This window comes from Lissotriton helveticus, chromosome 3_1 (genome assembly GCF_964261635.1).
Source record: "Lissotriton helveticus chromosome 3_1, aLisHel1.1, whole genome shotgun sequence".
Classification (NCBI taxonomy): Eukaryota; Metazoa; Chordata; class Amphibia; order Caudata; family Salamandridae; genus Lissotriton; species Lissotriton helveticus.
Window position 1 is genome coordinate 387,192,197 of NC_136061.1, and position 12,639 is coordinate 387,204,835.

At 47.0% G+C, this 12,639-nt stretch overlaps 1 protein-coding gene across 1 annotated transcript in view; it reads right to left on the bottom strand.

Moving 5' to 3' along the window:
- TSR1 (TSR1 ribosome maturation factor) overlaps positions 1–12,639 on the bottom strand; it is a 181,931-nt gene that overhangs the window by 93,193 nt on the left and 76,099 nt on the right. Inside the window, exon 3 of the mRNA XM_078680132.1 lies at positions 10,354–10,567. Coding sequence (XP_078536258.1) covers positions 10,354–10,567 — 214 coding nt within the window. The remainder of the gene's footprint in view (positions 1–10,353; positions 10,568–12,639) is intronic.

The following is a 12,639-nucleotide window of genomic DNA, read 5'->3' on the forward strand; positions in this document are numbered from 1 at the left end:
AAGAACGGGATAGGAAGAGTTAGCATCTCTGAAAACGCCCCTAACTCAAACAGAATAGAGAAAGAAGAGTTACAAGCAGCGAAAAACCTCCTTACACAAACAGAATAGGGAAGGAAGAGTTAGAAGCAGTGAAAACGCCTTCACACAAAGGGAATATGGAAGGAAGAGTTAACAGCAGTGAAAAACGCCCCTCACACAAACACGAACAGGGAAGGAAATATGTTGGCAGCAATGAAAACACCCCTTACACAAACAACAATAAGGAAAGAAGAGATAGCAACAGTAAGTATTTAGTTTTGCAGCACAATATCCGATTATGCAACAAGGATATTGTGCTGCAAAACTAAATACTTATAAGGTCCCCAAGCGAGACCTATTGGCAATGCCAATGCTTGTTTTGTAAAGTAGCTCGCGAGATAATTTATGGAAGGGGCCTTTTGTGCACGGAGCAAGATATGCATACATGAAAGACAAGTCACATTAAAAGTACTCGCACGGGTGTCTCTGTACGTGACGTGGGCTGCGCATAACCAAAAGCTGCCTACGGAAATAATAAGCAAAGCAAAAACAAAGGTGATTGGCCCATGCTGCCATTTTTGCTGGGGTGCACGACGCACCGTGCAGTTAAAATGATAGCAGACCAGAGAGGGAGCATGTCTTAAAGGAGTTCTGCCTCCTGATTGGCTGTTTAAATAAACACGGAATAGAAACCTGTGGTGCGCGCGCACCACAGAGGAGCCGAAGCGGGAATCGAAACCAGTGGTGCGCGCGCACCAGAGGAGCGGGGGTAAGGGAGCGCGAAGACGCCGAGACGAGGTAGGGGATGTGTGTGTAAGCGCCGGGGGTTCTCTGTGTATGTGTGTGCGTGCGTGTGTGTATGCTCGGCGGGGGGGGGGTTCTGTGTGTGTATGCGCGGCGGGGGGGGCTGTATGTGTGTTGTGAATGTGTTGTGAAGAGCCTGCCGGAATCGGAGCGCGTGTTGACGCGCGCGAGCTGATCCCATTCCGGCAGGCTGCTGCGTGCCAGTCTCTTGTCCTCTCCCATTTAGCCCTTGAAAGCCGGAATGATTACAATAGCCTCGCTTTGCGACTGCATGCCTTTGGCCTGCAATCGCAGGCGCGAGACCTAAACACACCTGAAGATAGGGAAGGGGGCAAGGCCAGATACTTAAGAGTAGGCAAGCAAAATCTGAGAATAAGTGTTCAGAAGAGCACTGAGAACTCTTCTTGCACTAATGCCCTCTGGGAGCCATTAATTATTACTCCAAATGCAACTGCTTTTGTGTCCTTTCCCATATACGTTTGCCTTAAAATGCTCACATATGGCTACATGGCCTGGGAGGCCAAAATGGTGGAGGCTCCGATTTGAGTTCCCGTCTCCCAACCAGATTGCCAGGTATCTTTGGTGTTGGCAGGATCAGTTTGGCTCCATATGGCCCCTTACCTCCCAGAAAACTGTTGTGAGGATTGCCAAAGATCCAGCTGCTGGCCTACCTCATAACTGCAGGCTACCAGTGTAATGGGCACCAAGATGGTGGACATGGCCGCTTGGAGGGGCAAAGGCGAAGGTTTGCAGACCTATGGACATGGCCTGGTCAGTAGTGCTGAGGTCAGTGGTGACTGCTGCGGCCAGGGGCTTCTAACATGCACCTCCCGGTGACTGCGCATAACCGGACCCGTGAACAATGCAGACCCAACTCACAGCATTAGGAGTGGCCTGAGGCCCGTTGCCAGATCCTGGACCGGGTTGGATGGTCAGTAGTGCTGAGGTCAGTGGTGACTGCTGCGGCCAGGGGCTTCTAACATGCACCTCCCAGTGACGGCGCATAACCGGACCCGTGAACAATGCAGACCCAACTCACAGCATTAGGAGTGGCCTGAGGCCCGTTGCCAGATCCTGGACCGGGTTGGAAACCCTGGACTGTGTGAGACAGAGTGAGTGCCATGGCAAATTATATAGCCACCAGAAGGCATTTCCTCTTCAGCTCCACCCATCTAAGCAGTTCTGTGAATATTTTGGTCCCGACAGGTGCTTGAGAGGGCCTTTCTGTGACTCACTCTTTCACCCCACCATAGGTGCTTCCATCAGGTCTCTTCAGGCCTATGGTACCGACAGTGGGATCTTGAGAGCTCAAAGAGAGGGGCGGGTTCTACAGGGAAGATCCCAGAGCATTGCTCCTGAACTTTCCATCTGTATGCAATCTATCCCCAGAACCCTAAGAATGACGCTATATCCTGTGGAGTTTATTTGGTAGACAGTCTCTCCAGGGGCCAGTCGTGCTCTCTGTTGTGGAGTCTACTGTGCCCCACGGCCGGTCTCCAATAATCCTCAGGCAGCTCTTGGAATTTGATGAAAACCCTGTGACTGAAGCTCTGACATGGGGCTAATTTGTCCTATCGCTTGGGGATCCCTGCTGACCTTGAGACTCCCTGGTCTCAGCCACTGGCCCACTTAGTTTCTCCTAGCTAGATGACTCCATAGGAGTCCCCGGCTGCAAGTGCTGACTGCATCTTAGACGCTTGCAGAGAAAGCAAACCAGAAACCCAGGGGTGGGGGAATCATATCGCCCGACGCCCGAGCCATGTTGATTTTTACCACGGGCAAGAAGATTTAATGTCTATTTTGTCCGATGGACAAGTAGACATTAAATCGCGTAAAAAAATTGTGTAAAAAAGACAGGCTTTGTGCACTCTGGGACTCACAACCAATCAGAAAGGCCGGAGACGCTTTTGAGGCCTCTGATTGGCTAGCAGCCCATGACTGGTTCTACCCAGTGATTGGCTGGGGGACTGAAACGTCAGTGTCAACAAGCGGCAGTGTACGTAATCTGGTGTCTCTCTTTCTAAATATCAATGGGGTGGACGTGCAGAACCTTGAGGAAGCTGTCTTCGTTTCAACACTACAGGGCAGCACAAATAGCTCGCTGCTGGGGTACGACCTGAGACCGAGGTGAGTAAGAAGTGTAGCATTAATGTTACTAGGTTAATGCTAAGTCAACTTGCGGCATCAGGGCTAAAGTAATGCAGTTAACTTTATCCTCTCTGCTTGCAAAGGAAAAAAGAAACGCAAACATCCTGCTGAGAGCTCAACTGATCGCAGTCAAAATAACGGTATTACGCTAGTGTCCAGTTCCGAGTCAACTCGAGAAAACAGAGCGCGCTAACATGGGGTTTGGACCGGACTGTTTTTTTTTTTTTTAAGTGGAGCTCTGCAATGTAACTACACATTTTACACTAAATTTGCCATTAAAGAATTGTACCGGTTCGTAAACATGTAAAATTCCCGCGCTTAGTATCTCAGCAATGCCACACGGTAGCATTAGAGCAAATTAATAGTTTTACCTCGTATTGTCCTTGACAGCTGGTGGGGCGGATAGGTGATTTGTATTCATTTCCTTTAGGGACAGAAGTTGCAATCAGTTACCTGCACAGCGCCTGATTGAAGTCGACTACTTTTTGCCCGGAAAATAATTGAGATGGTGAACAGGGAGCCTCTGTATGCTGTTATATAATATGTGTAAAGATGAAGAGATGTTGAAATGCCAGTGTCCCGAATCAGTGACATAGCGCACACACTCATTCATTGGGGGGGCTAATAGAGTGTGCGCCTCACATTTCACCCAATGTGACATGAGTTAACAGGATCTGTCTCGTTCTCTCTCCTTCGCATTTTTATTCTCTCATCCACCAACATTTCATTCTCTCTTTCCTGCTATTTTCCGGGACCATGTGCCTGTGTAATCACATTTTAAAATAACTGCTTGGCTTTTGAGGACCCCGAGTGCTGTATGAAGCCACGTATACAGAGCTGTTTCATTGCCCCTTCCACCTCCGGGCACCAGAACCTCCTTCAGCAGGGACCCAGTGGCATCTCACAGCTTCCACCTCAACCCGAGCCACTCAGAGGCTGGCCCGGCTTTTTTGACAGTTTGATGTTGTCTCTGGTGGAGTTCAGTGGCCTGCAGGACGGCTGCCTGTGGCTAGCATCAGAAATCTGCAGCAAAACGTGCACAGTCACCTGTGCACAGGGATGCATGTGCAGTCTGCACTTGTGGGTGCCTGTGCCTAGGACGACTTGTCAGAGAGATTCGTGCCTGCTTTGCTAAAGGTTCACTGGTTGGCCAGTGCAAGAACTAATAGAGGTTTCATAATGCCTCACTGATCGTTTCAATTAAAGCTCTCCATGTGACATGTAGTTTACCTTGAAGGTGAAAGACCATAAAAACTTAAAATATACATATATCTTTATATACATATGGCCTGCCGAGTCAACCACGCAAGAGGGGACTGGCAAGGCTACGAAAATCCTTGTCTGCAGATCGGAAACTGACTTTCTGTTGAATGAAGGCAACAACATCCACCCCATGCAGTATATCGTCAGTGAAAACTCTCAACACGCAGTGCCGGAATGGACTTCAGCTACCACAATGCCCAGCAAACCGTCAGCAGCGTTGAGGTGGGGCATAAAAGTGAAGAAAATCAGCTGAACCCACTCACAACAATTGCATGAACCGAGGCGTCACCTCTGAAGAAGTTTGCAGCCCAAACGAAACGCGTCAGGTGCCTCACACTGCAATAAAAGGCTGTCTGCCAAATCTGTATACCGTGTGCGTCTCACAAACTCTTTCCAAAAGAAGAGATATGCTGTTATATATATATATATATATATATATTTTTTTTTTTTTTATCCACTGCTTTGACCCCGCCTCCAGACTCACTAACACTGCCTCCCCCATTTCGTGCAGGCTCACAGTTCCTATACATTTTTGTATGCAATCCAACCACTGAGCAGACAGCACATTCTCCAGCCTCGCAAGCTGTTCCTGCTACCACCACTGCACTCACACTGCCCTTTGAATGCAGTATTCAGGACTTTCTGCCATGGGGTTTGGAGAGTAGGGCAGGAGAAGAGGTAGGGCCAGGGCCTCCTGTCACAAGACTCCAGACTGAGTGAACGGAGCAAAGAGTCCCCTTATTAGGAAGAGAGAGTGGGGCTGACCTAACATTTTACCAATCACCATCCCTAGGCCCTTCACACACACACACACACACACACACACACACACACCACACACATACCTACCCCGCTCCTGACTTCCCTGTTACAACCAGAGCTGCCTGACTTTGAACCTTGGGGACCAGGTTTGAATCTCAGCATTGCTAAACATCCTTTGATTTGGGGCAGATCACTCAATCTGCTCTGGCTTAAAACGAAAAGTGAACATGACCTTGTGTAATGTAACTGGTGCTCATGAGAAGCACTCCAATACCTTTTGGTCGTGATCGTGATATATAAACAAACTGCAAAAAATAAACGCCCGTACCAGGCTCATGTGACAAGCACGATGCTTTCCTTTCACAGATGAAGCAGACTCTGAAGCTTTCCCATTTTTAAAAGTGAAAGGAAAGAATCCTGCAACTTGAACTCAGATTCTACCACCATCAGTGCAAGAGGTGCAAGGAAAGTGCCTCAGTGTTTAGGCCTGTGTCCTTGCTTGATAACTTAACCTGCCTTTGTAAAGCACACATTCATCCAGAGGGGTATTTTTGCGCGGAAAAATAGATGTTTATTGTTACCCAAGTCAATGGTACTCGACCTCAGAAGGATGAAAGGCTAAGTGCACCCGGTGGGATGTGAACTTGTGACCATGAGGTCAAACACAGGGCCCTACAATGGACGCATTCGTCCACCAAGCCACTAGACCCGATATGTCACTAGATAACATAGAATTAGTGGTGCTTTTGGGTGTTCAGCGATTATTAGATTTTTAAATTCCGCTGAAGTATAAACAAACTTCATTCGCCAGATAGCATTTGACTATTCAAGAGGCCAGGACAGTGTTTCCAACTCTACTATGACTGAGCCTAGGCGTCCTTGCTAGGTATGACATGAAATGTTGAGTGGTTGCAGTTACTCACTAGCCCCCATCTCAATGATGCTCAGCTCTTCACTTGTATATTTACTGTCTTTTCAACCTAACACTCCTTCCCTTCGCTTGCTTTCCAGCTGTGTGTCTGTGAAAATGTTCACATGTAGCTGCTACATGTCCTACATATCTGAGGGAGACAAACTTGAACATAAATTGCTGAGCTGCACCTCTTCATGTTAGGGTAGCTTACTCTGCTGCTCCCATTACGATATGCATGAGATAACCCTGTACAGTCTGCTACTGCCAGTGCTGCATATGCTCTTTGTGTGGAAGAAGAATGTGGAGATGTAGCAGTGAGTGCACAAGAATATAAAACACACCACATAGAAATGTAAAAGGAGAGATTGATTTAACTGCCAATTACTGCCTCTTGTGTATTTGTATTTTTAGGTACTGCCTCAGTGAACCACATCACATCTGCTATGTGATTTTGCTGCACCACAAATCGTTCATAAGCTCTGCCAAGCAGTGCAGTCATTCTCATCCACAAATTTGTGAGAGCATCACATCTGAGTATTTTTTAAGCTGGACAGATATGAGTTGGCCCTATGATGAAGAACGCCCTTCTGTCCTACAGCTTCATATTTCAATGCAGTCTGGTCTGTGCCAAAAACACTTCAAGAAATTTAGACCATTACCAGTCTGCAATCTGCCTTTAGGCACTATTTCTCAACATATGAAAATGTGTTACATGCACACTAGTTGATTATTGGGTGCAGTGCACAGTGATACATCTGCATGCATGCTGTACAACAACCCAGTGCAACAGTTGCATTTGAGAGTGCATGCCCATGCACTGCATAATTGGACTTGCACTTAAAATATATATTGCTCAGTATGATGCACTGATTGCAGTGCAAGTTCTCTTCGTGCAGATCTACCTTAGTGATTTATGGAGTAGGCGGGGCAAGCAGTTACCTTCCCAGGACAAGTAGATTTGTGTAACATTTTGTCCCCTGGCCAAGTAGATTTTGTAAAAATTTCCACACCCCTGAGAAACCACTGGGTGAGGACACATTGTGGACAGCTCCGGGGACCCACTGGTATGGAATGTAGTGGTCAGGTGCAAACTGTGGACCTGTCCTTTCCTTCTGGTAGCGCCCTTGTGGAGGCGGACACCAGTCATTTGGATCATGGGGCAAAAAATCCTGGATCACCACCTCTGGAGCTGTGAACACTGCAGATATCCCAGTGTTGCAGCAGCTCAGGAGCCCTGGAATTATGGGACAGGGCAAACCCACTTCTTCTCAAGCTCAGATAAAAAAAAAAAATCTATAAGTTTACATCCCCGACATTGGGGTCTCGTGAGCATGTGACAGTAATGACCGGCCTTCCCTGCTCCCTATCATGAGGGATGCTGGGGCAACCTTCAAGCTATTCACGCCTCCTACTAGGCGCTTGAATCTAAGGTTGATTAAGTTTTCACTGAGGTCACTCCCCTGCAACAAGACATTTGTGGCGTGGCTGAAAGCGTCTCAGAGGCTGAGGGGGCATATCTCCAAACTGGAAGATCCAGTACAGTAACTCAGTTCTACAGTCTCTCGTCAGCATTGAAAATCCTGGAAGATTGCATGGAGGATGTTGCAACCCTCTCTCTGTGCCGGAGGGTTTTCTGGAGTTGTTGATTATGAAATGGACACCCACGGATCAGCTTGCCACCCGTTTTTCCTTTGAAATAGCTCATAGATCCATGGCACAAAACCCCCTTCCAGGGTCTCCCCCAAACCCTACAATTGTGAAGATATTGAACGACAGGTACAGAGATGCAATCATTAGGGAAGCCCGCAGGTTGGGGCAGCTCTCATATGTCAATCAAATAACATTATAATCTTTCCAGACTCACACATTGCGTCCAACAAATGAGGGCATCCTATGAGGTGTTTATGTCCCTCCTTTATTGGCGGCCAAATCACCCTTCAAGTACTCAGGGACGAAGTGCTGGGGTTAACCTTGGGTGACAGTCATCGGAGGTGATTTTAATGACATCTTGGCTCCTGAAGTAGATGACTCTACAGGTCCCAGAGGGTTGAGAAGTAGGACTAGGGGAGGACTGGGGGACAAGGCCTAAAGCCTATGGCTCTGTGAAGCATGGTAAACATGAAATCCGTAAGCTCTGGCTGATACTCATGACTGCAGTGCACAAAATGATGTCTCACACTGATTTACTGTTGCCACTAATTTTATCTACACAAATGGCTCATTTATTTCCTTTTGTGGTATATCAGACAATTCCTCCTTGGTGTTGCACTTTGCTTCCACGTATCAGACCCCCTCCACCCCATCCCATATGGCAACTCATTGCCTGGTGCTTAGTAGATGAGCAAATTACACAACTTCTAGCTCAAGAGCCGAAGACCTATCTAGATCTTAATAAAGGACAGATTTGCCTGGCACGATATAGGAGCCTGGGAAGGCTACCTGGCGCAGCATTGCCAAGTCTTATCTGACAGGCAGAGAAAAGGAGAAATATCGTCAGATACCGGAGCTAGAAACTAGTACCATGGCCCTGAAATGAAGAATACAGGGACACCTTCGCATCACCTAGATTTTAAGAGGGCATTCCTTAGACAACTTCCTCTCTGGGAGGTTCACCAATGTTGGATGACCTTGACGAGAAGAGTGTAAGAAGGGGGGGGGGACAAATTGGTTAAATTGCTATACTGTCAGCCCTCCCTCTGGCCTTTCGCAAATGCACGCAATCGCCACTTGATGGGGCATGGGCATGGTGGATATACGTTTGTACTACTGGGAGGCACAGATATTAGCAATAAATGACTGGTTGAGTGGTGAGAGGCACAACCTTGCCTTTCGGGTGATGGAAGCACTGGTGGGACAAGACACTATTCTGAGGGATCACAAACAGAATATCGGAAACAAAAATATCATGTGGACAGAATATTGTGTCAAAAATATCAAGGACCAAAATATAGAGAAGGTAAGTGCAAATAGGTAAGTATAGATTTACTGTTCTTAACTTCACATATACATACCTTGAAGATATACATAGTCTAAATATATATAAGTGTGGAGTTCTATATAGGCAAATTTAGCTTACCTATAGAAACTTACCTTTCCGAAATTTTCTTGACCCAATATTTTGTCCCACAATATTTTTATTTCTGATATTCTGTCTAACCACCATTCTGGGTTTGCTTTATATAAACACCATCCTGTAGACCTGACCAGAAGTTAATAGAGTATTCCTGCTTGCATAGCAATCTCCTTTGAGATGAACTGGAAGGGATCATATCACGTTTGAAACACCCCTATTGCAAGGCAATTGGATGAAACACTAGGCAGCCCTTAAAGGATTTGAAGGGTAGGATCGAATCAGTACATCGACGGTAGGTTACCTTTAGCACAGTGCACAAATGAAATCATTTTTACAAAACCTAAACTAAATTGAAACTACATAAATCTCAGTGTTATCGATACTATCAAGTGTGCCATGCACTCATGTGCCACCGCTAATCTCTTGGATCTATATCCGAATACAGCCCACTTGAAGCAAGTGGGCTGTAGGGAATGGGGGCTATAACAGATATCAGACGCTAGTGATCAACATCCCATACCTCTCCTCAAAACTGAGAATACTCTGGGAGCAATGATTTGGACTGCTAGATAATGACTGGAGAGATGCCTGTAAGTCCCCAACGGTACAAGTTATCGCCTTGTGGCCCTGACTTACATACTGCTTAAATATCTACACATTACTACCTATCTCACGCCATTACGATTTTGGCAAGCCAAAAAAGTTCCTGTACCCGAATGTTTCCGTTGTTCATAGATCGAGTGTTTTGTTTTTTTACATATTATTTGGCAATGTTCTGCTCTTGCATTGTATTGGAAAAGGATGTATGCGGCTCCTTCTCGGGTCCTCGAAGGTAAATTGGAACCTTTCCTCCTGTGTCACACTAATGGGTGAAGCAGAAGAGCTTGTATATTGCTGGGAATTGCAACCATGCTTGCTACAAGAGATATTGCTAAACACTGGAATTCAGCAAGCCCTCCGTCAATGGGTAAATGGCAGGCAGCAATGGACTGGAGAATTAAACTCGAAGCGACAATCTATGTATCCAGGGGACTTCAGAAACAAAATTTGGGGGAAGTCGTGGACATATGGTTTGGGTTAATGTATAACTACATCCTTTTTGTGTGTTGTTTGAAGTGAAGACTCCTTTCCTATAACAACAGCACTGTGGGTAATTTTTTTTTGTTTGCCTTGAAAGCAATAAAGTCTTTTTTTTAAAAAAATACTTATATATGCCTTTTGAGCAATATAGGAGTTATTAAAAAAACTAAATACAATGAAGTATAAATTAACTAAAAACAAGAAAGTTAGGCTGCCTTGCACCAATCACCACTGCTCCTTTTTCACTTAGTTATCATGCAAGAATTTTACATCAACGTTCATATTTACTCACCGTCTGCCTGGACAAAGAACCATCGTTGTTTGAAGCGGGGGCTAATCATAGCAAAGCTCCCATTGACCTCTTCATTCTGATGGATAACGATGGAGTCCTGGCCTTGAATAAGTGTCAAGGCTTTCTGGGCATCAATTGCAGCATGCAGTGGGACTATCACAACAAGGTGTGGAGGGCCATCCTTACTGCCCAAACTCCTCTTCTCCAAAAGGACCTGTGGATGAAGTGCCAATGGATAAATATACATCGGGACCATCAGTAACATCAGTTCACAAATTATCAAGTATGAGAGCATGGTCCACAGTATTAAAGGTACTGTGAGCAAGCGTAAGTCAAGGCAATTAAACCAAAATGCTGATAAGAAGCCAATTTTATTAAAGAGGGTATGTTCTTGCTCAGTCTTGAACTCCTAACTGGCTATCATTCACAGAGATGCTTTCAGGTATTTGACTAGTGTTGATTAACCACAATTTAAATAATCATCAGAATCCGCTCACAACCTCAAAGGAAACCAATGACCGACTCCAGTCTCTCATCCGGAGGTGTGCTTCTAAAGTCGATCTATGGATTCCTTGCACTCTCTTAGCAGACTATCTTTTTCTAACTGTAGAGTGATTTTCTGGAACTCCCCTACTCATCTCTTCTGCACAAACCAGGATCTTCTTGAATTTCCTAAGAAAAGTAATTCTTCAAGAATACATCTCATTGAGAGTCTCCGTTTTCTGAACAACCTGGGTAGCATTGCATTCACAAAGTTCATTCATTCACCTTTCACATGACAAACCAAGAAGCTCATGAGAGAATATCCCCCTAATCAACATGGAACTACAAGCCACTAAGTGTGTCCTAGGAAACACTCAACAAACCCTCCCAACAAGCAAATTACAGACTCAAAGATCTCATTCTCACTTCTCAGCATGTACTGAACAAATAACCTGTCAAACACAGCCACTAGTGCTCAGGCACTGTCCTTATTAACCATTACACCTTACCTAAAAGGTCTCTCTCTCTGCTGCAACCTTTATAATCTTGAAGAACAAGTGAAGGCGGAATTTGGGCTGCAGTTTTTATAAAGCTCTAATCAGAGATAGATATATTGATACAGAAAGGTGAGTTTTATCTAAGCTTAAATAAGAGACGGGGGAAAACAGGAACCAAAAAGAATAAAGCCCCTCAATGTCAGTCTTTGTAAAAGTTAAAAGTGAAATAAATTTATCAGTTGGTGTAAGCGATATGACCATCTACCATCTAGACGCTAGCTTATTCATTCCAGGCTCCAGGCGAGGTCGCCCCCACACCCCGCTGACTGCCTGAACTCTACTCTGCTGACTTCGATTTCGCCTTCTGTGTTCTCCTTGCTCCCCCCATCTGCTGTCTCGTTTTTCTCCTTTCTCCCCCCATCTGCTGCCTCGTTTTGCTTTTTTCTCCCCCCATCTGCTGCCTCATTTGGCCTTCTGTATTCTCCTTCCCCCCAGCTGCACCTTCCCCCTACCTGTGTGCTGGTCCTTCTTCAGCCGGACGACCCAGCCGCCGCTTAGCCGCCCTCGGACCTCCTTCCCGCCACAGACCTCCGGCGACTCCGCCCCCCCCCCCCTGCCCATTGGCCGCCCCGCTACCGCCACCCAGCTGACCCGCCCTCCCGGCTCTTCACTTATGACGTCCCTTGAGCGACCGCGCAGCGGGAGCACCGATTGAGCGCCGAAGGTGCGCCAAAGGTAAGCCCGTCTGCGCCTGGACCGCGCCCAGTGCCAGGACCCCTGACCCCCGACGATGCCAGCCCACACGACGGACCTACAACGCCGCCACCCTCAATGCACTCAATGCCGGCCGGAACCACGCCAGCTGCCGAGCCACCCCGAGACGCACCCACGGACCCTTCACCTGCTGTACCTGCAAGTTCACCTGCCTCCGAACCTGCCCCGCACCCGCCAAGCCAAGCACCAGCAGCAACCACCTCAAGTGCATCCTGATCAACACCCGCTCCGTCCACAGACACGCCGTGGAACTCTGGAACCTCCTCGACGCTACATCACCGGACGTCGCCTTCCTCACGGAAACCTGGATGAACGCCTCCTCTGCACCCGACATCGCCATCGCCATCCCGGACGGTTACAAGATCATCAGAAGGGACAGCGTCAACCAGACCGGAGGAGGCATCGCCATCGTCCACAGAAACACCATCCGCATCACGACCGACTCCAACGACACCTTCGCCGCAGCCGAACAACTCCACTTCCAGATTCACACCGACCCAAAGACGACCCTCAGAGGCACCCTCGTCTACAG